This window comes from Thunnus albacares, chromosome 7 (genome assembly GCF_914725855.1).
Source record: "Thunnus albacares chromosome 7, fThuAlb1.1, whole genome shotgun sequence".
In the NCBI taxonomy this organism is placed as follows: domain Eukaryota; kingdom Metazoa; phylum Chordata; class Actinopteri; order Scombriformes; family Scombridae; genus Thunnus; species Thunnus albacares.
In genome coordinates, this window is record NC_058112.1 from 32,389,963 (window position 1) to 32,411,509 (window position 21,547).

The window sequence follows — 21,547 nt, forward strand, 5'->3', positions numbered from 1 at the left end:
ATTTCAAGAATCTTAAAATATTGTGGTGACAAGTTTAAAAAAAATCCCCAATAGGAACTTTATACTTCCACTCCACTACATTTCAGAGGGAAATATTGTACTTTCTACTCCACTACATTTATTTGACAGCTTTAGTTACTTTTCAGATGAAGATTTGACACAATGGATAATATAACAAGCTTTTAAAATACAACACATTGTTAAAGATGAAACCAGTGGTTTCCAACCTTTTTGGCTTTTGACGTCTTACAAAAAGCAGTGTGTAGTCGGGGTCACATTTCACATGTCTATGAGTTGTTAACAGCTCCACCAAATAGTGATTTTTCCCTCTAAACTTCTCACATGCTTTCATTTCAATAAATGTTCAAATGATCCAATATTTCAGCAAAAATCAAAGATTAGAGAAAAAGTCCAAAAAACTGAAAACAGATTTGTGTATCAGAACTTTGTTTTTTCTTCTTTCCTCTCCCATTAATCATCTCACCACCCCTCAGATTTATCTGCTGACCCTTTGGAGGGGCCCGACCCCTAGGTTGGGAACCACTGGACTAAACTAGCTAACTGTATATAAAGTAGTGTAAACTAGCTCCACCTCCAGCAGCTACAACAGTAACATGCTGCTCTAACACTGATGCTTCACTATTAATAATCTAATGATGTCATATATAATAATATATCAGTCAGAGGGACCAAACCACTACTTTTACTGCAATACTTAAACTACATCAAGCTCATAATACTTATGTACTTTTACTGCAATACTTTAACTACATCAAGCTCATAATACTTATGTACTTTTACTGCAATACTTTAACTACATCAAGCTCATAATACTTGGTATGGTTTTAATATTGGTGCTTTTACTGAAGTAAAGGATCTGAATACATCTTCCACCACTGACTATATGTCATATTATAATAACATAAAAGGAGGAAGTGTTTCAGCATCTGAAAGTTGGATCCATGCAGAGCAGAAATTCCTGCAGTTCTTCTTTCTGGTCACATGATGGCGATGTTGCTCTTTGAGCCTGACAGTAGAGACGTTGAGATTTAACCAGAATCAGTCAGCAGCTTGTTGATAAAACTCAGACTTCTACAAATACAATGTTTTAGGAGGAAAATATTGACAAGCTAATAGTGTTTTATGCAGTCATATCATAATATTCACTACATTAACATTTACCTCATTAATTACTTATATATAAATAAAAATGTTTTCTTAGTGACAGATGAAAAACTCAAATCTTAAACTTTATTTGTGCAGCTGCTTTTAATAGAAAGACATTTTAACAGTTAGAGAATAAGAATTAAGTGATGTATAATTAAACTAAATTATAAAATATTTCTGAAATTAAAAGCTGAGTTGCCACAAAAATGAATCAGAGTGAAAATCAACAAAGCATTAAGAATTTTAAAAAGCAGCTCATCGTCAGTATTTTTAAAAAACTTATAGCTACAGTTTATCATTAAATGTTTATAAAGCCTACAGTTTTTAAATGTCTTATCTTCCACTTAAATACAGCTGCAATGATTAATCGATTAGTGGCCGACTATTAAATTAATCACCAACTATTTTGATAATCAATTCATCGTTTGCAGTCATTTTTTAATTCCAGTTTCTCAAATGTGAATATTTTCTGGTTTCTTTAGTCTCTCTGACAGTAAAACTAAATATCTTTGTGGACAAAACAAGACATCTGAGGACTTGCAGAAACAGTGATCAACATTTTTCACCATTTTCTGACATTTTATAAACCAAACAACAGAAAAAATACACTCATTAACACCTCTAAAGATCACTAATTAACACCTGATGTCTCGTTTGTTTGTTTTGTGCATAAACAGTAATGTAAAAACCACAATTCTTTATTTGTGAGGAAGCACATAGCGTACAGATTTAACATATAACATGTTCTCGGATGATATTTTTCTTCTGTTTAAAATCTTTTTTCAAAGTACGAAATATCAACTTTTATTGCAAACAGTACTGAGCAGCAAACAACATCAGAAAAGACAAATAAAAACTTATACTTTTGCTCTGAATTGACCTAAATAATCTTTTTTTTTTAAATCCTCTGACACTCCAGCAAGAATGTTTGAGCGCTGCTGCTGCTTCCATGTTCTTCCACAAGAGGGAAACCTCACATAACAAACTCTCAAAGCTGCGCCTGAACGCATCACGGTCAATTTAGTCTCTACTATCAGTTTGTTTTTCCTGCAGCTGCTCTGATCATTAAATCACACGCAGACGGTCGACTTCATCTCAAGAATCTGAAAATTTGTTCCATAAAGATGTTTCCACACTTTGTCTGAGTGTTTGTTTTGTTTTGTTTATCTCGTATGACTTCTGTGTCCTCTGTGGATATCTTTGAGTTGTGGACTAAACGAGACATTTGAGGACGTCATCCTGGACGTTTTATGGACCAAAAACGAATCGATTAACAGAGAAAATAATCATTGGTTGCAGCCCTAAACTGAAATAAGCTTTATATTTAAATATAATGTACTGTCATTACCATGTATAGAAAATAAAAATGTTTAAATATCAAAGTTAATCATAAAATAAGCTCTTAGAAAAAGTGAATTAAAAAGTACGCAGTCATGTTTTGTATAAATAAGCAGGTTCATTTATTTGTCATTAGACAGTCACTCAGTTTTCAGATGTATAAATATAAAGTTTAACATTTTTTTTCACAACAAACAAAAGCACATACAGACAGAAACATTAAATACATAATTAATACTTTCAGTTGGAACAAATCAGCTCTTATTTACATCATATGTACAAACAGAAAAATGGTCCTCTGCTGCAGTGAATGAAAACGACAAATGAAATAAATTTTTCAAATTTGACAAGAAGGAGGTCTGACCCTATTTAAACCCTGATGGGGGAAAAAAAAAAAATGACTACAATACTCCCATGAATCTAGTCTGAGGAATTTTATGTGTCTGTGGTTGTGTTTTGTAATAAAGTTTTACTACAGATCTGTAGTTTTGCATGGTATGTTTTCTAAAATATCTCATAGGATTACTGTAGTTATTTTTTTTTTCCCTGATGAATTTTAACAGCTGGGGCTTTCAGGACTTCAGATGGACGAAAGTGGAGGAATGTAAATGGATGGTTTTTGGCCTCCGTCCTTCACCAAATAGACTATACAGAGAGGAAGAAAAATCCATCTGAGCGACTCGGCTGAGTCTTAAAATATTTTTTTTTTTATAACTTAAAATAATAAAAATACAGCAAGAACTGAACTATTGATCAGTAAAGTTATAAAAATGTTTGCAAAAAATCTACGTTTCCCAGCATTCTAGTGGTTTTCATCTATTTCTTACAATTTACTCCACTTATTTTAACAGCAGGAAAGATAATCTGAGGGTTAACAATGCTCATGTATGGAAGGTCAATCCTGCCAGGAAAATAATTTAATGTATGGAAATTTTGGAATGATAAAATAATTAGACATATAAGGTCCAAATTATGAATTTGACTCACCCACTTTTTGACTTTGACCTAAATTGCTTTATATTTCTGTATTTCTGTGTCTCTCTTTTATTAATTTTCCTTAACCTTACTATATCACTAATATAAATGATTAAGACTTTCTCTCATAATTACTTACAACATAATATTAATTGACACCGATGAGCTGATTCTTACTTTTATCATTCCTTATTTTATAGCCATTCAATTAAAATCTCTTTAAAACATTTTAACTCAATAATAACGTATTAGCCTTTTGCCAGAGCTTTCAATTATATCTCACAGTCTTCATGAGCGCATGAGTTTGTTCGGTAACTATAAAATCTGTAAAATTATATATATATATATATATATATATATATATATATATATAATATAAAATATCAACTCCATTTGTTGATGAAGACTGGGAGATGCAGCTGAAAGCTCAAGAAAGATCTGGGGTAAGCTAACTGCTATTGCAAAGTTTTCTGGCATGAATGAGCTTCCATACAGATCAGTTTAAGGAAACTGAGCAGGTGTGGAGGGAAGTTGAGAAAACTCTAAATTACAAAACTTTACAGCTGATGCAAACAGGTTGTAAAGACTCAGCCTAAATAACTTTCACTCTGAGTGTTGATCTGTGCGTTCATGACCGGACGGTGTGATGTTCATGTCCCAGGTGGATATCGGTGTGTGTGTGAGGGTCTATAGGACTTGGTAGATCAGGTTGGGGTCCTGGCTGGCGGTTGGGGAGGGGACCTGGACGGGCCCGGGGGCCGCCGCCTCACCGGCCGGGTCTGTTGGCGGGGACCCGGGGCCGTCGGCGGCCGGCAGCAGGCTGCTGTTGTCGGTGGAGATCCGCTCCACGATGCTGGACAGACAGTCCAGACTGGAGACCACCGAGCTCCGGTCGCTCTTCAGACCTCCTGCAGATACAAGAAAACATCACAGTTACATCATGTTTTCATTCAAGTATTGGGACTTTATATATATTATACATATATTTTAATCTTTCAGGTTAAATGAAAAACAAAAGTCCTGATATAAAAACTAACTGTAAAGGTGTTTTTGTGCTGATAGCATGTAAACCTACACAGACAATACATTGAATTTTGTTGTTGTTGTTGTTTTGGTTCACCTGCTACTAAGTTTGATCTTAAGTGAGTTTAAGATTTTAGTTTATTGCAAACATAAACACACAATGTGTGATATTTTACGTTTTTGACAACTCTGTTTGATTTCAATTAAAAACTGTAGATTTACAACATAATATTCATACATATATATATATATATATATATATATATATATATATATATATAAACTTTTTACTAATTGTTGTACATATTTTTGGATTAAATCAATATTTTTTCTTAAAACGTGATATTTGGATTTTCTTTTGACAACTCTGTTTGATATCAATTGAAAACCATCAAAATAAAAATATAAAAATAGTCAACATAATATGTATATGTATTATATGTATTTTTTTTACATTTCCTAACCTTTTTACTAATTGTTGTTCTTTTAAAAAAAAATAAAAATTCTCTATTTTCAGTAAAATATTTGAATTTCAACAATATTTTTTTTGCCAATAATACAATATACATCAGACTATTTATAATTTAATAACTTTATTTATACAACAGCTGCTTCTATTTATGACAAAGGTGAGTTTAGAGAGAAATATTGTTTTATTGGCCTCATTAACTTGCTGTTTTTATGACTTGTTTTGTTTGTCTTCTCCTGCTAACTGTCTTCACGTCACTACCAGCGGTGAATAAAGTGGTTTATTGTCTTAATTAGTCGCCTAATTGGCCTTTTAGCCGGTAAAATCATTCTAAGTACGTTTTCTTACCGTTTGGAGTCTCGGAGAAATAAGAGCTTCTGTCATAACTTCCTCTTCTGGTTGACTGACAGGTCGGGTCGTTAAAATCTGTCTGTAGAGACAAAAAAGGAAAATGTTTTAGAGGTTAGATTATCCAACATGGAACAGAAACATTTATATATTAGTTATAAACTCCGTCACCGAAACACCGGGATGGTTTTATCATCAGTTTCAGAGAAACAACGAAGCCTGAATGTTGCAGCAGTCTGGCTGAAAAAAAAATGGATCATAAATGTAAAAAAATGTAAAAAGCAGAAAAAAATGTGGAAAAAAGAAAATAATCATTTAAATAAATATGCAACATACTGACCATCTCTGACGAAAAATCATTATAGTTAATAAATATTCAAATGAAACAACTTTCCTTAATATTTTAATTAATGAGGAGCAACGATAGTTTCTATAAAATAATTATAAAACGAACAGTTCACAGAATCCTGTTTCATTAATAATACATAAATAAAAATAAATAATATTATTGATTCTTTCATTTAATAATCAGATTTATTTGTTTCCCTATAAAACATAAAACATGTTTTCTTTAAACACATGAACATGATCGTGTGTCTACTGACGAAATACAAACATTTAGTTTTCTCTTTCTATGACGATGCTACTGAGTTGTTACTGTGGGAAGAGTTGTGTGAAGTGAAAGAAAAACAAATTAGCTAAAAAAAAAAAAAAAAAAAAAGAAGGAAATTTGCTTTTTTCCACTCGAGACACAAAATTACAGATAACTAATAATATAAGAATTGCAGCGCAGTCTGCTCTTGTGCGTAAAGCTGCTGTTATTTAGACATGAAATAATTGTGATCACACGAATTTTACGCAGTAAAAGTAAAAAAAGGAGAAAAACATCTACTTTAACCAAAACTGTGAGAAAGTTTACACAAACTAAAGGAGTTAAAATGATGCGTAAAAAAATAGAAATTTAAAGTGCAGTCATCACTAACCAAGAGGTCAGCGCACTTAACAGAATAAATAACAGAATAAATCGAATAATAAAGACTAAAAATAAAAGAAAACAATAAACAGAACAAAAGGCAAGTTTTAAAAAGTTACTTGTCCGCGCGTAAAGACGCACCGGAGAACCACTGACCCTCCTCCCCTCCTCTGTAACACCTGTCAGTCCCTGAACTCACCATGCCGTCGGAGCAGTTGGAGCGCGGGCTGGAGGCGTCCGAGTCCCCGCTGTAGTGCTCCAACACCGGGTAGAAGCCGTCGTCCTGCCCGCCGCGCAGCAGCGCCTGCAGGGACTCGATGTAGCTGATGGCGTTGCGCAGGATCTCCACTTTGGGCAGCCTCTGGTTGGGGTTGGCCGTCGTGCAGCGCTTCAGCGTCTCGAAGGCGTCGTTGACCTTGCTGAGCCGCCGGCGCTCGCGCATCGTGGCCGCCTTCCGCCGGTCCGCGTTGGTGGTCTTCCTCTTGCAGGCCTTGCAGGCCCAGAGCAGGCAGCGGCCCGCCTGGTGGTGCCCGCTGGGGGCGCGGACGTGCTCGTCGTCCTCCACCTCGGCGTGGTGGTGAGGATGCAGGAGGGAAGACGGGGAGGAGGAAGAGGAGGAGGAAGGGGAGGACGAGGATGAGGAGGAGGAGTCGTCCGGCTTCAGCAGACCCACATGGACCAGCCGCGGGTCCAGGTCCTCGAAGAAGTGCATGTCGCTGGTGTTGAAGCAGGGGTCATCATAGAAATCATCAGCTGCAGGGATGGGGAAAGAGATATCCGACAACTCCATGGTTCAGTCCCAAACACACCAAAGAAGAAGAAAATTCCAGTGAAGGAGTCAGAAGAGTCTTCAGCCAAAATAAAAAAAACCCCAAAACTGAATTTAAACTTTTTCAGGATGTGAAGCAGTTTTCTGTGTTTTTCTGGGGGAATGTAGAGTCCTGTCACAAACTGTTCTGTCCCTCAGCTGATGACCTGGATCATCTTATACCTGGGACACCAGCAGGGGGGCGGGGCCGCAGTGATGATGCCCACTGAGGTCTGGCCAATCAGCTGGCAGCAGGAGGGGTTTACAACTTCACGGTAATTAGGGTACAATTACCCCTAACAGAGCAGTAACAGCAGGAAAATATACGGCTGCACACAGCGGGGGAGCCACACATGAGGGAAATATACAGTTACACACGGAGAAAAAATACTATAAGAACTACTGAGAAGTTATTAAAATCACAAAACAATATTTTACACATTTATTTCCTCTTGTTGTTTCTTCCTTTGATTTTTTTTTTGACATATTCTTATATTTTTTCTTTTTTGATAAAATTACATTTTACATGTTATTGTTTCATTTTTTCCTTTTTGGTGAGATGTCTTCATAAGACTCAGCAGAACACTGCTTTTTTTTTTACTCCTTTAATGCTTTATGGTTGTTTTTAATACTTGTTATTTGTGCAAATAAACCAAACTACGTATTTATGTACTTTTTTTTGTAAATCACATTCAGTTTACTTACAATTAAATACACTAAAATGCTTTTCCACACTGTGATGGGCCTTCTGTAAAAAGAAAAAATGTAAATGTAATCCTTTATTTTACATATAATCTATCCAGCTCTAATCTTATAGATTTACTAAAGTAGTAAAAATTTAAATTGAATTTAGAGATGTATTTAAAATGACACCAAAAGACTTAAAATAAATGACAAACACGTGTAAAAAAAGAGGTTATTCCAGGCATATAAATACAAATAACATAAAACTGAGAGTAAAAGTTTTAAGTTTAAGTTTAAAAGTTTAACATACAGTTTAAATCGAAGCCAATTTGACATATGAAAAAACAAAATTCTTATTTATTTACATTGATAAGCAGATAACAAAAAAAGTAGCCTAGACTTTTACAAAAAAAGAGGAATTTTCTCAAATCAAAGCAGAAAACAGAAAGAACAGGAAGTTTAATTTCAGCAGCCAGAATATTAGTGAATTCATTCAATTGGGGGACAAAAATATTGATATTATATGTATTATAATTGATATATTATAAGTATATTGATGATAAAGACGTGTTTGGTCATATTCAGAAATACATTTTATTTTTGAGTTTACTGTACGCTTCAGATCCTTCAGCAGGAAAATGTTGTCCCGTATACCACTGCGACCTCTGACCTTTGACCTCCTCACTACTGGCTGTTTTGTAATCTTGGTGATGTCAGAGCTGCTCCGACATCAAAAGTGTAAAAATAAAAAACAGGAGACGAAGCAAAAACTGATCATTTATCTTTGTTTCCATTTCTTTGACAGTAAAAACCTGCGAGTCACATCTAAAATCAACAGTAATATCTGCATCCGGCGCTCATATTTCATGTCTTTACTGAGCTGAACACCATTTTTAAAGAGTGTAAATACTGCATGAAAGTGTGAAGTCAGTAATCAAGTTAAATGTCAGTGTGTTTATTTTTAGCCGGTCTCTCTGTCTGCAGTCAGAACAGATTTACTGACCTCCTCCTCTCAGCTGTCATCACCAAAAACATCCAGGAAACATTAAGATGCTGTAAGCTTTGTGTAAATGAACAATCTGCAGAGTTTCACATCAGTGTCGTGCAGCTGCAGTCCACAGCTGCTGCAGCTGGAGGGCGCTGCAGAGCAGATGTTGCAGCCAGACAGGGGTCTGGAAGATGAACGCTGGGCCTTCTTTGCCCTGAACAGCGTCTTGCAGGCTGTGAACTAATTACCCATCAACCTCTGCCAGTCAACTGTGACAGCTGGTTAGAGGCCGTGGATGCTCCAAGTGTTTAAGAAAATATTCAGACCCTCTACTCAAAGGATTATCACTATCACTCCAAAAATGATTGACAGGCCTTTAAATACAGCGACCAACAACTAAATCTATGTCGTTCTACATCTAAGTTAATGTTTTCTGCTGCCTGTACAGGTTTGCTGATAAGTGTGATGTTTCAAAACTGCAGTTTAACACACTTAAGTAGTATTTATGATCAGTTTCATTGGTGGGATGTTACTAATCTACATACATTTACAAAGTACAATTTTTAGGTATTACTTTTCTTGAATATTTCCCTTTTATTATGTTATATATTATCTGCTCCTCTTAATTTCAAAATAAAATATTGTACTTTTTACTCCATTACATTTATTTAGCCTTAGTTACTGATTAAAAATGTACATAAACACATATGATCAGATCATAAAATACACCACATTTTTAAAGATTATACCAACTTTTTACACATTAAAAATAATCGGGTTAAATTTTTACCCAGTTTGGGTCAATACATCACCAATATAACATCAGGTTAACTTTAGCAATCTGTAACTTTGAGCAAGTGTTACACACTACAAGCTTTAGCCAAACACTGTCACAGATGTATTGTTTCTTGTGCAAAATGATGTGCAAATTACATTAAATAGATACACAAGTTATAATCGATCAATAACAAACTGTGACGTGTAAGTTTAAAAAGTAGATTATAACAAGCTTTAGTTTGTGTGTTGGTGTTATATTGAAACAAACTGGGTAAAATTTTAATGGTGATTATGAGTGTGTAGTGTTGTGAGCTCTTGTATAAAATCCATGTGTAGTCGTTTCTCCTTGTCATGTTTCACATGTCTATGAGTTGTTAATTAAACTTCTCACATGCTTTCATTTCAATAAATGTTCAAATGATCCAATATTTCAGCAAAAATCAAAGATTAGAGAAAAAGTCCAAAAACTGAAAACAGATTTGTGTATCAGAACTTTGTTTTTTCTTCTTTCCTCTCCCATTAATCATCTCACCACCCCTCAGATTTATCTGCTGACCCTTTGGAGGGACCCCGACCCCTAGGTTGGGAACCACTGGACTAAACTAGCTAACTGTATATAAAGTAGTGTAAACTAGCTCCACCTCCAGCAGCTACAACAGTAACATGCTGCTCTAACACTGATGCTTCACTATTAATAATCTAATGATGTCATATATAATAATATATCAGTCAGAGGGACCAAACCACTACTTTTACTGCAATACTTTAACTACATCAAGCTCATAATACTTATGTACTTTTACTGTAATACTTTAACTACATCAAGCTCATAATACTTATGTACTTTTACTGCAATACTTTAACTACATCAAGCTCATAATACTTATGTACTTTTACTGCAATACTTTAACTACATCAAGCTCATAATACTTATGTACTTTTACTGCAATACTTTAACTACATCAAGCTCATAATACTTATGTACTTTTACTGCAATACTTTAACTACATCAAGCTCATAATACTTATGTACTTTTACTGCAATACTTTAACTACATCAAGCTCATAATACTTATGTACTTTTACTGCAATACTTTAACTACATCAAGCTCATAATACTTATGTACTTTTACTGCAATACTTTAACTACATCAAGCTCATAATACTTATGTACTTTTACTGCAATTGGTTGAGAAATATACAAATAAGTCAAATCATGCAGTTTATGTCAATTATCTTGCAATTTATATTGTTTAAAAATACCAAATCACCCTTTAATATGATGTGATTTTTAGCTATAAGTTCATAATGTTTCCCTCAAACATGATACAGAGTGCTGAAAAGATCCTCGCAAAGGGGAAAAAAAACAACAACTCATAATTGCTGCAAAACTTCAACTTCATCTTTATTACAAAGAGCAAAACAAACCCAAATCTGTGTTCAAGAATCACAAAAACCAAACAAACATAAACAATCTAAAACTGTTTCATACAACTGTCGAACACCTCATGGCTTCTTCTATGCAGCAAAGAAAGTCACAAAACAAGAATATATGGTCTTAACTGAATAGTGAATAAATAACAGAATTAAAGGACCAGTGTGTAAGATTTAGTGTTTAGTTTGTCCATTCTGGGCTACCGTAGAAACATGGCGGTGCAACATGGGGACACTCTCTCTCTGTAGATATAAAGGGCTCATTCTAAGATAACAAAAACACAACGATTCTTATTTTCATGGATTTATACACGAATTACAACATAATTATGAATATTATATTCCATTTCTGTCGAGTCAGTTCTGCTAGATGCCAATAAATTCTACACACTGCTCCTTTAAAATGATATACATACCTGTTGGAATACACGTGTTTACAAACAAGAGGCAGAGTATCAGTCACTGTTTACTTATATACTGTAACATTATATTATATATTACTAATATACCAACTTTATCTATATATATATAATGTGGGAACATTTACTACATTTACAGAGTAAAATCTGCAAGATTTAGGCTCCAATAGGTTTTTGTCATTTAGTCATCAAGGAACTTTTTAAGCATTGGTTTCATTTTTATGTATTTATTTGTGGACCCAGTGGACAACTGCTCATCTTGTGATGAAATTTTATATTAAATGAAGGTAGAAAAAATGTCAGCCTGATCTTGATTTGTACTAGAAATGTATATTTTTTGTTTTTTACGTCTTTTTGTCTGAATGAAGCAAACCTTGTGAACTAAATCATGCAGCGTGGATTTTTTACACTTAAAAAAGTGAACAATATGCTCATCTACAGTATATCATAAATATATTCACAAAACATTGTAAAACAGCATCAAAAGAGAAACACTTCCATGTCAGATACTTTTTAAGACATTATAGAAAACTTTTTGATCCCAGTCAGAATCTTTGTCGGGTCAAATTTATTTAAATAAATGTGTGGTTTATAGTCGGCGTGCAGTACTAAAATCACTACATCACAACCAAAATAATCAACCCAAAACCCCGAAGAAATGGAGTCAAGTAGGGAAAAAACAAGTGTGGACAAAAATATAAATTCATAGTTATGTTACATAAAATAGAGCCGTCACTTTCGGTAGTTTAGCCTCTTTCAGACATGCATTCGTAAATGTGACGGCAATTTAACATAAAAGTCACAGTGGCGATCTCATGAAGTCAGACCTGTAATATGTCTGTTTGTTTAAATAAGAAGACGACAGCAACAAGAGTTGGGTTAATGAGTCTCTTTAAAAGATGAGACTCACAACAGTACAGAGAGCAGCTGTCACTTTAGTGCAACATGTGGTTTGAAGCTTTTAGCAATAGTTCTATAAAAAGGAAAAAATGCCCTCAAACCTGTAATTACAAAACACAAAAAAAAACTAAATGAATTCACATTGGTCACACTTTTAAAGATAAAGCTCTAGGTTTCTGATTTAGATGTTGTATCTTGTCTCATGAACAGATGTAGAAATAGAAACGTACAAAGAAGGCATTGTGGGTTTAGCGGTATTTAGCTTTGGAGACATAATTCCTGTTGGGTTGTCAGGTCTGAGCTCTGTCCTGTAGTCAGATACACCCAGCTGACTACAGGATGGATTAGCTTGTTATCCAAAAAGGTGCTACATCTAAATCGGACAGCTTTGGGGTTGTTGGAAGGGGTATTTTTCACCATGTTTGATGGCGCTACGCTAGCAGTTTCCCCCCCTTGTTTCCAGTCTTTGTGCTAAGCTAAGCTAAACATATCCTGGACGACATCTTTTTCTTTCTCAATCTGTGTGTTTCTCTACTCACACTGACCCCATTACTCACTTTTTGTATATAAGAATCATAAAAAAGAGAAAACACAACAAACATACAACATGTGATGTAAACAGGTAGCAACTTTGCAACAGTTTTGACTATTTTTTGAATAGTAATTCATAAAAGATATTGCATTCAATTATTTACTTGAGAACTTTAATGTAAATTAGACAACATTAGAGCTGTTTTTATGTGTTTTCTTTATATGTTTGTTTATTTTTTTCTCTTTAATGGAGCTAGGCTAGCAGTTTCCGCCTGCTTCCAGTCTCTATGCTAAGCTAGGCTAAGCCCGGCCTGGATGGTCTCAAAAAGTTGAAATTAATTTCCTGTTTATCAAGAAGTGTTTCTCAAAGTGACTATTCACATATACAGTAATTATAAAAGACAAGAAACAAACACACACGACTCACAAACAGCAAGAGTGACCATGTGACTAACAAGTTGCGACTTGCTAGTTAGCTATCTTTGACTGTGTTTAATGGTCATTTATGGAGGATCTTACAATTTAATGAGAATTTTAAGCGGTCAAGAATGTAAATAAGACAGCTTTGGAGCTGCTGAAGGTGTTTCTTTTCTCTTTTGATGAAGCTACACTAGCATTTTCCCCCTGTGCTTCCAGTCTTTGTGCTAAGCTAGGCTAAACCTGCCCTGGACATGTGTTTGCACTAGTCACAGTGAGATGAAACTTATATCCATCTTGACTCCGAATTTCCCAAAATGTCACAACTTTTGGAGAGAATCAGATTTTTATGTCACAAAGGAAATTTAACTTTCATTCTCTGTAAAAAAAAAAAAAAAAAATATTGAAAGGAGTAGACCATGCCTTCTTAACTGACCCTGGTGGATCACCCCGTCAGCTCTTCCTGCAGCTCATTCAGGATGTACTCCCCGAACCCCCCCGCCTGGTTGTCGGTGCAGCCCACCCGGCGGGCACTGGTGAGCAGGTCTCCCAGCAGTTTCAGACGGTCCACCCGCGGCGTCAGGAAGTGGCTTTTGACAACACTGGCAGTGTGCGGGTCGCCGTGTTTGCGGGCCAGCTGGCTGAGCTCCACCAGGATGCCGACTTCCTCTTTCAGCTGGAGCTGCAGCAGCTCCAGAGCAGGTAACACGGCACACACCGCCTCACAGCCTGGCTTCTGGAGATCAACATAGACAGCACGAGAGGCAGGACTTTCATTCGTATTCGTTCCACTGAAGAGTAATTATTTGTCTAAGCAATTAACTACAGCAAAGCCCCAAATCTAACATCACTCACCACCAAAATTTGGCGCACTAGCAACGACTAACGACTGAAATACAGAATAAAAAAATAATTTTAGGAAAGAAAGGAGGCACAAAATTCAAAGGACATGTTCACAATTTTTCAAGTGTGTCTTAAACCAGCAGTCAGGTGTCCATATGAACAGTGAAAGAGGTTTTCCTCGCTGTAATCATTCCTCCTGTTCATACTGGATATTAAAAGATCCTTCAAATGTGTTTTCAATGGAAGTGATGGAGGCCAAAATCCACAGTGTGTCCACACAGTCATTTAAAAGTCTCTGTGAAGCTTCTATTCAGCTTCATCAGTCTGAGTTAGTCATATCAAGTGGATATCTGACACATTTACAGTCTTTTTAGCATCAAATTCCCTCTTTGTGTTTCCTCGGACAGTGTTTCCCTGTTGAGCTGCAGGTGGAAGTATAGTAACAAAAAGAGGGACTTTGGCACTAAAAAGACTGTAACGTTGAAAGATATCTACTTGATTTGACTCATTTGGACGCTGAAGCTTCATATTAGCTTCAAGTAAACTTTGAAATACATTTTTTGCACAGAAGGAGGACTGTGGATTTTGTCCTCCATCACTTCCATTGTAAGGTCATTATGAAGGGATCTTCTAATGGTCAGTATGAACAGGAGGAATGATTGAATTACAACAAGAAAAACATGTTTCACTGTTAATTTGTGCTCCTGACTGAACTCGTCCTTTAACTGTCAATAAATACATTTACAAGTGAACTGGACTGGCAATAATAGACCTGGCACATAAAGATGAAGAAGTGGGGAAAAGAGCCTTTCTTCTAGCGCCACCCTCCAGACAAACTTATCATTTTTAGTTCATCTACTTACTGGTAAGACTCACGACTGATAAAAATAAACACAGACGAGAGCAACAGCAGCGACGACGGGGGTCGACGGAGAGACGAGGAAGTTTCCCGTTTGTTGGACGTTTATGGAGAAACTTCTATTCAAGCCAAACTGAGAGGAACTTATTGTAACCAAGCAGTTTTAAAACAAAAAGTATTCATTTATACGCACGCAGCTCTCATATCATATCAAATGTGCGCATGTGTGGTAGTTTAGGACCTCAGTAGTGTCGACACCGGAGTCGGATACATGACACTTATAAACATGAATGTGAACCGTCAACACAAACAGATCGGATTTTACTGAAAAACTGAAATTGAGCATTAAAGCCTCTGTTTCTGCATGATGTGCTATTTTATTTTGCTTCCTCGCTCTATTTAGAGTTGACAAAATCACCCACCGCAGAACACTTTAAAACTTGAACTGAGCTGAATAAAATAAAACACGAAATCAAAAACTAAATCGATGTGAAGCGAGCAGTGAAGGACTCCCGAGGCGTCGAGGTATGCAGGACTTTAGAGACGGATAACAAGGTGTCCCAAACTGCTGCTGACTGGGCCCCGGGCCTCAGCCCTGAAACGATTTTACACGACTCATAAACCCGGGGCAGCGTTCAGAGGCCACGCTGCGACGCGCCAACGCCACCACCACCACTACCACTGATGCCACTGACCATCTGGAAACACCATCAGCAGCGCAACCGTCCCTCTGCCGCAGCATTAATCTCGCCAATTTTCCGGAACTCAGAGGGGGGGCGGGAGGGAAATGTACACCCTGACCGGCTTACAGCCAGATCCAGGGGCAGGTCTCCAGGGGTTTTTATCCTCCCTCCTTCTCCAGTCTCTCGGTATCTTAACCCTCCCTCATCCCCCCCCGTCCTATCGCTAACGCCTGGTCCAAATGAAGAGCTTCGTTCCAAAATGAGATCTCTGCCATTTGGAAAAAAAAAAAAGAAACAGAGAGAGAGAGAGAGAGAGATACAGAGACACCTGCTCTGACAAAATGACGGATTGCACAGGAGGAAAAATAAATCCTCCTGATGGGACGTTTTGGAAGGAACGTGAGGTTTGATGGCTGAGTAAAACGAGAACGCTGTTACAGACTGAAGCTTCTCTGTCTCACAGATAAAGTTCAGATCATAAATTTAGTTTCAAAATGGATCCACAAATCAACTCTTCATACCCGCTCATCTAAAGACCCCATCCCCTCCCCACCACCCCACCCCCCCCCCCCCAATCCTGCTGAAGTGTCTTTGGGCAACACAACCAGCCCCCGCAGCACGCTCTTGACCCTGACCTCCGACTGACTTCTTCTGCGTGTCTGTGTGACGACGGTGGAAAGAGAAGAGCTCAGAGATTAAAAATAAACAAATAAATAAGAAAATCTCTCATGTCAAACAACCAAATATAGTTTATTCCTGTTGGACCAGTACAATTTCGACTTGTACAAGCTTCATATTAGCTTCAGATAAACTTTTAAATACATTTTTGCACAGAAGGAGGACTGTGGATTTTGTCCTCCATCACTTCCATTGTAAGGTCATTATGAAGGGATCTTCTAATGGTCAGTATGAACAGGAGGAATGATGACAGCAAGAAAAACAGGTTTCAATGTACATTTGGGCTCCTGACTGTTGGTTTAAGACAGAAAAAAGAAAAACTATGAACTCGTCCTTTAATGGAGATGTATTCTTCTTTTTGTGGTTTTCTTACATCTATATACTGTTATGATGTTGGACTTTAAACAAGGTCAAAGTTCCAAAATTTGAGGTGAACATTTATAAAAACTCTCCTTAAAAGACAAACCCCAGGATTCAGCTGCCCTGAACACTTTGTTTGCAATGTTTGGTTTTTTTTTTAGCATTTTTGCCTTTATCTGACAATCATTAATGAAGAGGCAGACAGGAAACAAGGGTAGAGAGATGAGTATGATATGCAACAAAGGTCCCTAGCTGGAATTGAACAAGGGACGTTGTGGTTATATGCACATACGGAGTCATTGCAATGTTTATTTACTTTCCTCATGAGATGCTGATTTGGGCTCCAACATGTACGGATGTATTTGAGAAGTTGACATTTGGAGAAAAAGAAGTGAAATCCTGCTACTATAGTTTGTTTACGTAGCCTCCGGAGCCGGAGGAAGCTTCCTGAAAGCTGACCAATCAGAACAGAGTGGGCTCATCAGGAGGCGGGGCCTTAAAGAGACAGGAGCTAAAACAGCCTGTTTCAGACAGAGGCTGAACTGAGGGGCTGAATAAAGGACCAGTAGAAGATAAATAAGGAGTTTTTAAACTGGAAGTCATGCAAAGTTATTCCAGTAGAGCCCCAGAATATAAATATACACCTGGAAATGTTCAAGATATGACGCCTTTAAGCACCATAATGTTTAAAACACGTCGTAACATTCAGTGTAAAATGGTTTGACTGATTGAGATACTTGACTCTGTAAAGTCTTATAATCACATCAGTGCAGTTTAACAGCATCACTTATGATTGGAATAAAATATTCAACTATCATATTTGTTAGAGTGTTTGGGTGTCCACATACTTTTGTCAAAAATACATAATAGATGTTGGAATCATAGTGTTTTACAAAAAATGAATAACAGAAAAGGATAAAGAGAATAACAACTTTACAATAAATAAATCAATCAATAAATAAAAGAGTAGATTTCTTACCTGGATGTCTTTGCCGCAGTAGTTGCCCCCCCTCTCAGCCAGGTAGCCTAGCATGGCCTCGGCCTCGTCCTGCTGCTTCAGCGCCTCCTGGTGGAAGAAAGAAGCAACGCGGGGCAGAGCGACGTCGTCCCGCTCAAACACGCAGGCCTGCAGGAGATCAAATACACCTTGTTATAAACTGAAATACACACAGTGACGGGACGATGTATCAAAACTGTCATAGAAACGTCTCATCATGACCATTTGAATAAAAATGAGCCATTTCCATCCACTCTAGTTCCTGTGAATATTAGGAGATGAACTAATGCTCCAGTCGGTGCCATTAAACCACTGCAGAAGAAGAAGACACAACGAGATGATGTCATTAAAAGAGCGTCAGTCAAAGCTCAAACGATGGAGAACCGTGTGGATCATGTATTCATTTGAAAACGTCCCCTCACTGCTCCACACAGATCTGATGTTGAGTCACGTTTATGTCACATGTATGTCATCATGTTATGTTTGCCTTTTACCTGCACAACAACTTTTACACCTCAGACGTGTAAAACTTTGCAGTATGTCAGGATTTTTTTTTATTTTCTGCGTTTCCACTCAGGTTTTTCAAACACTGTAACTTCAATGCAATTAAAGGACGGGTTCACAGTTTTTCAAGTCTGTCTTAAAACATCAGTCAGGAGCCCAAATGAACATTAAACATGTTTTTCTTGCTGTAATCATTCCTCCTGTTCATACTGACCATTAGAAGATCCCTTCATAATGACCTTACAATGGAAGTGATGGGGAACAAAATCCACAGTCCTCCTTCTGTGCAAAAAATGTATTTAAAAGTTTATCTGAAGCTAATATGAAGCTTCAGCGTCCAAATGAGTCAAATCAAGTAGATATCTTTCAACGTTACAGTCTTTTTAGTGCCAAAGTTCCTCTTTTTGTTACTATACTTCCACCTGCAGCTCAACAGGGAAACACTGTCCGAGGAAACACAAAGAGGGAATTTGATGCTAAAAAGACTGTAAATGTGTCAGATATCCACTTGATATGACTAACTCAGACTGATGAAGCTGAATATAAGCTTCACACAGACTTTTAAATGACTGTGTGGACACACTGTGGATTTTATCCTCCTTCACTTCCATTGAAAGCACATTTGAAGGATCTTTTAATATCCAGTATGAACAGGAGGAATGATTACAGCGAGGAAAACCTCTTTCACTGTTACTATGGACACCTGACTGTTGTTTTAAGACTGACATGAAAAACTGTGAACGTGTCCTCAAAGGCCTCCTTTGAATTATGTGTGAATTTTGTGCCTCCTTCCTTTTTTCCTAAATCTTTCAGGACTCAGTATCCCATAATCCACTGTGCACCAGTCTGTGAGTCAACAGGACACATTTTGACATGTGACAGCAGGTATAAACGATAACTCAGTTTCAGACACATGTTGGTTCACTGTCTGCTGTGAAAAACACTCGGACACGTTGTTCATCACTCATCTGACACACTGATGGAAGTTATATGGACACATTTACCATCAAGCATCACAACAGGATTCATCACTTTGGTTGAAATGTTTTCTGTTTTTACACTTTCATTGTCACAGACCTTTTTGACATTACAAAGAAGCTCCTCATATATAATAAAACAAGTGTTTATTAGAGTCAGATGTGATTTATGGACTTTATAGTGAATTTATTTGATGTAACTCTTCAATCAATTGTATTTTTGTAATTCTTTTCCCTCCATTAAGATCTAAAATCTTAATGGTCAGTCTTCTGACTGCAAGGATCAAAATTCTGGTGGAGAAATATTAAATATTTTATTTATTCATGTATTAATTTGTTAGCCAGAAAGTTAACATTTGAATATCCCTTTAAATTGAGTCTAAAATAATTTAAGACTTTGACTCCCTGCTTTTTTTATTTGTAAATGTAACTTCCACCAGATTGTTAAAAACCCCCAAAATCCCCACCTTTGTAATCTAAAGAGGAATAAACCTTCTTCTTCTTCTTCACTGGTAGCATACAGCCACTGAGAAATCTCTCATTTTCTGGAACAATATTAAAATTAATAATACTTTTAGCTGTGATGTTCTTGTTACAGTACAGGAAATGATCAGTAGACTTCATGTTTTTTCCCTCCATGCTGGATGGTTGTGTCTCCTACCAGAGCCTGCAGCCGGTACGCTCCGTCCCACAGCAGGCTGCTCACCCCGCACAGAGCCTCCTCCACGGCGGCCTGCAGGTTGTGCTTGGCCCGGCTGCCCGTGGAGCTCCGGTGCGCTCTGCACAGCGGCAGGCTGCTCTTTAACCTCTTTCCAGCGGGTTCAGCCATGTTACCAACAAGCCGCTCTGGTTCAGGGAGAGAAACAGTCGGTTCCAGTAACTGCGGAGGTAAATAACAAGTAGTAAACACAACTGCGTAATAAACGCGGGTTCGTAAACAAAACGCGTCTTCCTCCAGCCGACTTGAACCGTCCACAGGGGATAAATTTAGCCTGCATGGATCAACTGTTTCCCGGTCAGCTGCTCAAGTTCATCCGGGGCGTTTGAGCTCAGAGCTGCAGCCACGAAAACAACAAAAATGATATAAATAGTAATCACGTCAACATGACTGAACACTGAGGAGAAAGTCCATGTAAAACCCATAACTGTATCATTTAATCTACTATTTAACATCACAAATCTACACTCTTTAGATGCTCTTCATCAAGTCACAGTGCTTAAAAGACTATGTCTTTGTAAAACAGCTTGTCCCTAACATTTTATGCTCGTCATGATGAGTCCATTCAGAACATAAAGAGCTCATCTTTTAACTGAAGGATCATCTGCATTAAGCTTGCAGATCCTGATCAGACTCTAATTACTGCTTTACTAATGATGACTGTAGTTAATAAAACATATGAACACAAAGAAAAATACAGCAACCTGTTGACTGTGAGACACCTGAACAATATTCACTTTTATTTCCAGGTTATGTTGTCTTGAGAACTTTAATTGACTAGTGGTAACTAGTTTGAGGTTAGAGCCCAAATGTTCAGCGTTACATGAGAGAAACAAGCAACCAGATCAATGGAAACAAACCCAAAAGAAGAAAAAACAAAGCACAGGTGACCTCACCTTTTCTACCACAATGTGTGAGAGAGGCCACTTGATCAATTTCATTAGCAACTATTTGAAAAATACAGTAACTTACATTTTACATTTTTCTTTTTAACTCTAAAGAAGTTGAGCAAAACCAACTGGACAACAAAAAAATGAGGAATTAATGAATGAAAACAAAAGTTAAGAAGTTGCATATAACGAACTGGCCAAGTAATGATATCAGTGAAGGAGAAACAAAGATAACTTTTAAACAATCATTAAAAAAATTACACATACTTTGAGTGGCAGCTCAATTAATCCTCTCTTACCCGTCCTAGTCTGGCACTAATAAAAAAAGGTACAGTAACAGAGCTTGCTCTTTGTTTTTTTAACATTTTCACTTTATTAGACACGTATAGTGTAGAGACACAGGAAGGATGGGATGTATAGAGAGACGATGACATGCAGCAGAATCAAACCCAGGCTGCAAGGACTCAGCCTGACGTTACACAGTGAACCACCGGGACGCAGCTCAGGATTTTAATGTCGACTAGTACATGTGGTTCTAACAGCAAGCGGTGAGATTTGACGACTTAGATCGAGCTCAGTCAAACTTTATTTAAAGTTAGACATATAGGGAGTAAACCCAAATCAGCAACTACAGAAAAACAAGCCCAAAGTTGCTCATAATAAGCAGACTTGGCAACTGTCATCTGTTTTTATGCTTTAATGTTGATTATTTTTAGTAAAAATAAACTCTTGTGAACACTTGAGTTCAGGTAATTTAGCTGCTGGACAAACATAATAAATGACACTGT

At 37.0% G+C, this 21,547-nt stretch overlaps 2 protein-coding genes across 2 annotated transcripts; both read right to left on the bottom strand.

Moving 5' to 3' along the window:
- Positions 1–3,924: 3,924 nt before the first annotated feature.
- Positions 3,925–7,515, bottom strand: LOC122985356 (myoblast determination protein 1 homolog). Its single transcript, XM_044355941.1, has 3 exons — positions 6,493–7,515; positions 5,321–5,402; positions 3,925–4,388 (listed from the first exon to the last, which is right to left on the bottom strand). The coding sequence occupies exons 1-3, from the start codon at positions 7,081–7,083 to the stop codon at positions 4,168–4,170; spliced, it is 894 nt and encodes a 297-aa protein (XP_044211876.1). The 5' UTR covers positions 7,084–7,515; the 3' UTR covers positions 3,925–4,167.
- Positions 7,516–11,632: 4,117 nt separating this feature from the next.
- On the bottom strand, positions 11,633–20,141 carry zgc:172145 (Ferritin light chain, oocyte isoform-like). Its single transcript, XM_044355966.1, has 3 exons — positions 19,813–20,141; positions 17,653–17,799; positions 11,633–13,986 (listed from the first exon to the last, which is right to left on the bottom strand). The coding sequence occupies exons 1-3, from the start codon at positions 19,978–19,980 to the stop codon at positions 13,696–13,698; spliced, it is 606 nt and encodes a 201-aa protein (XP_044211901.1). The 5' UTR covers positions 19,981–20,141; the 3' UTR covers positions 11,633–13,695.
- Positions 20,142–21,547: the final 1,406 nt, after the last annotated feature.

Coding starts and splice junctions, on each gene's coding strand:
- LOC122985356 (XM_044355941.1), bottom strand. CDS start 7,083: ATGGAGTTGTCGGATATCTCTTTCCCCATCCCTGCAGCTGATGATTTC. Junction 5,403..6,492: donor CCAACTGCTCCGACGGCATG/GTGAGTTCAGGG, acceptor TTGTCTCTACAG/ACAGATTTTAACGACCCGAC. Junction 4,389..5,320: donor TTTCTCCGAGACTCCAAACG/GTAAGAAAACGT, acceptor TTGTATCTGCAG/GAGGTCTGAAGAGCGACCGG.
- zgc:172145 (XM_044355966.1), bottom strand. CDS start 19,980: ATGGCTGAACCCGCTGGAAAGAGGTTAAAGAGCAGCCTGCCGCTGTGC. Junction 17,800..19,812: donor CGTACCGGCTGCAGGCTCTG/GTAGGAGACACA, acceptor GATCTCCTGCAG/GCCTGCGTGTTTGAGCGGGA. Junction 13,987..17,652: donor ACTGCGGCAAAGACATCCAG/GTAAGAAATCTA, acceptor GTTGATCTCCAG/AAGCCAGGCTGTGAGGCGGT.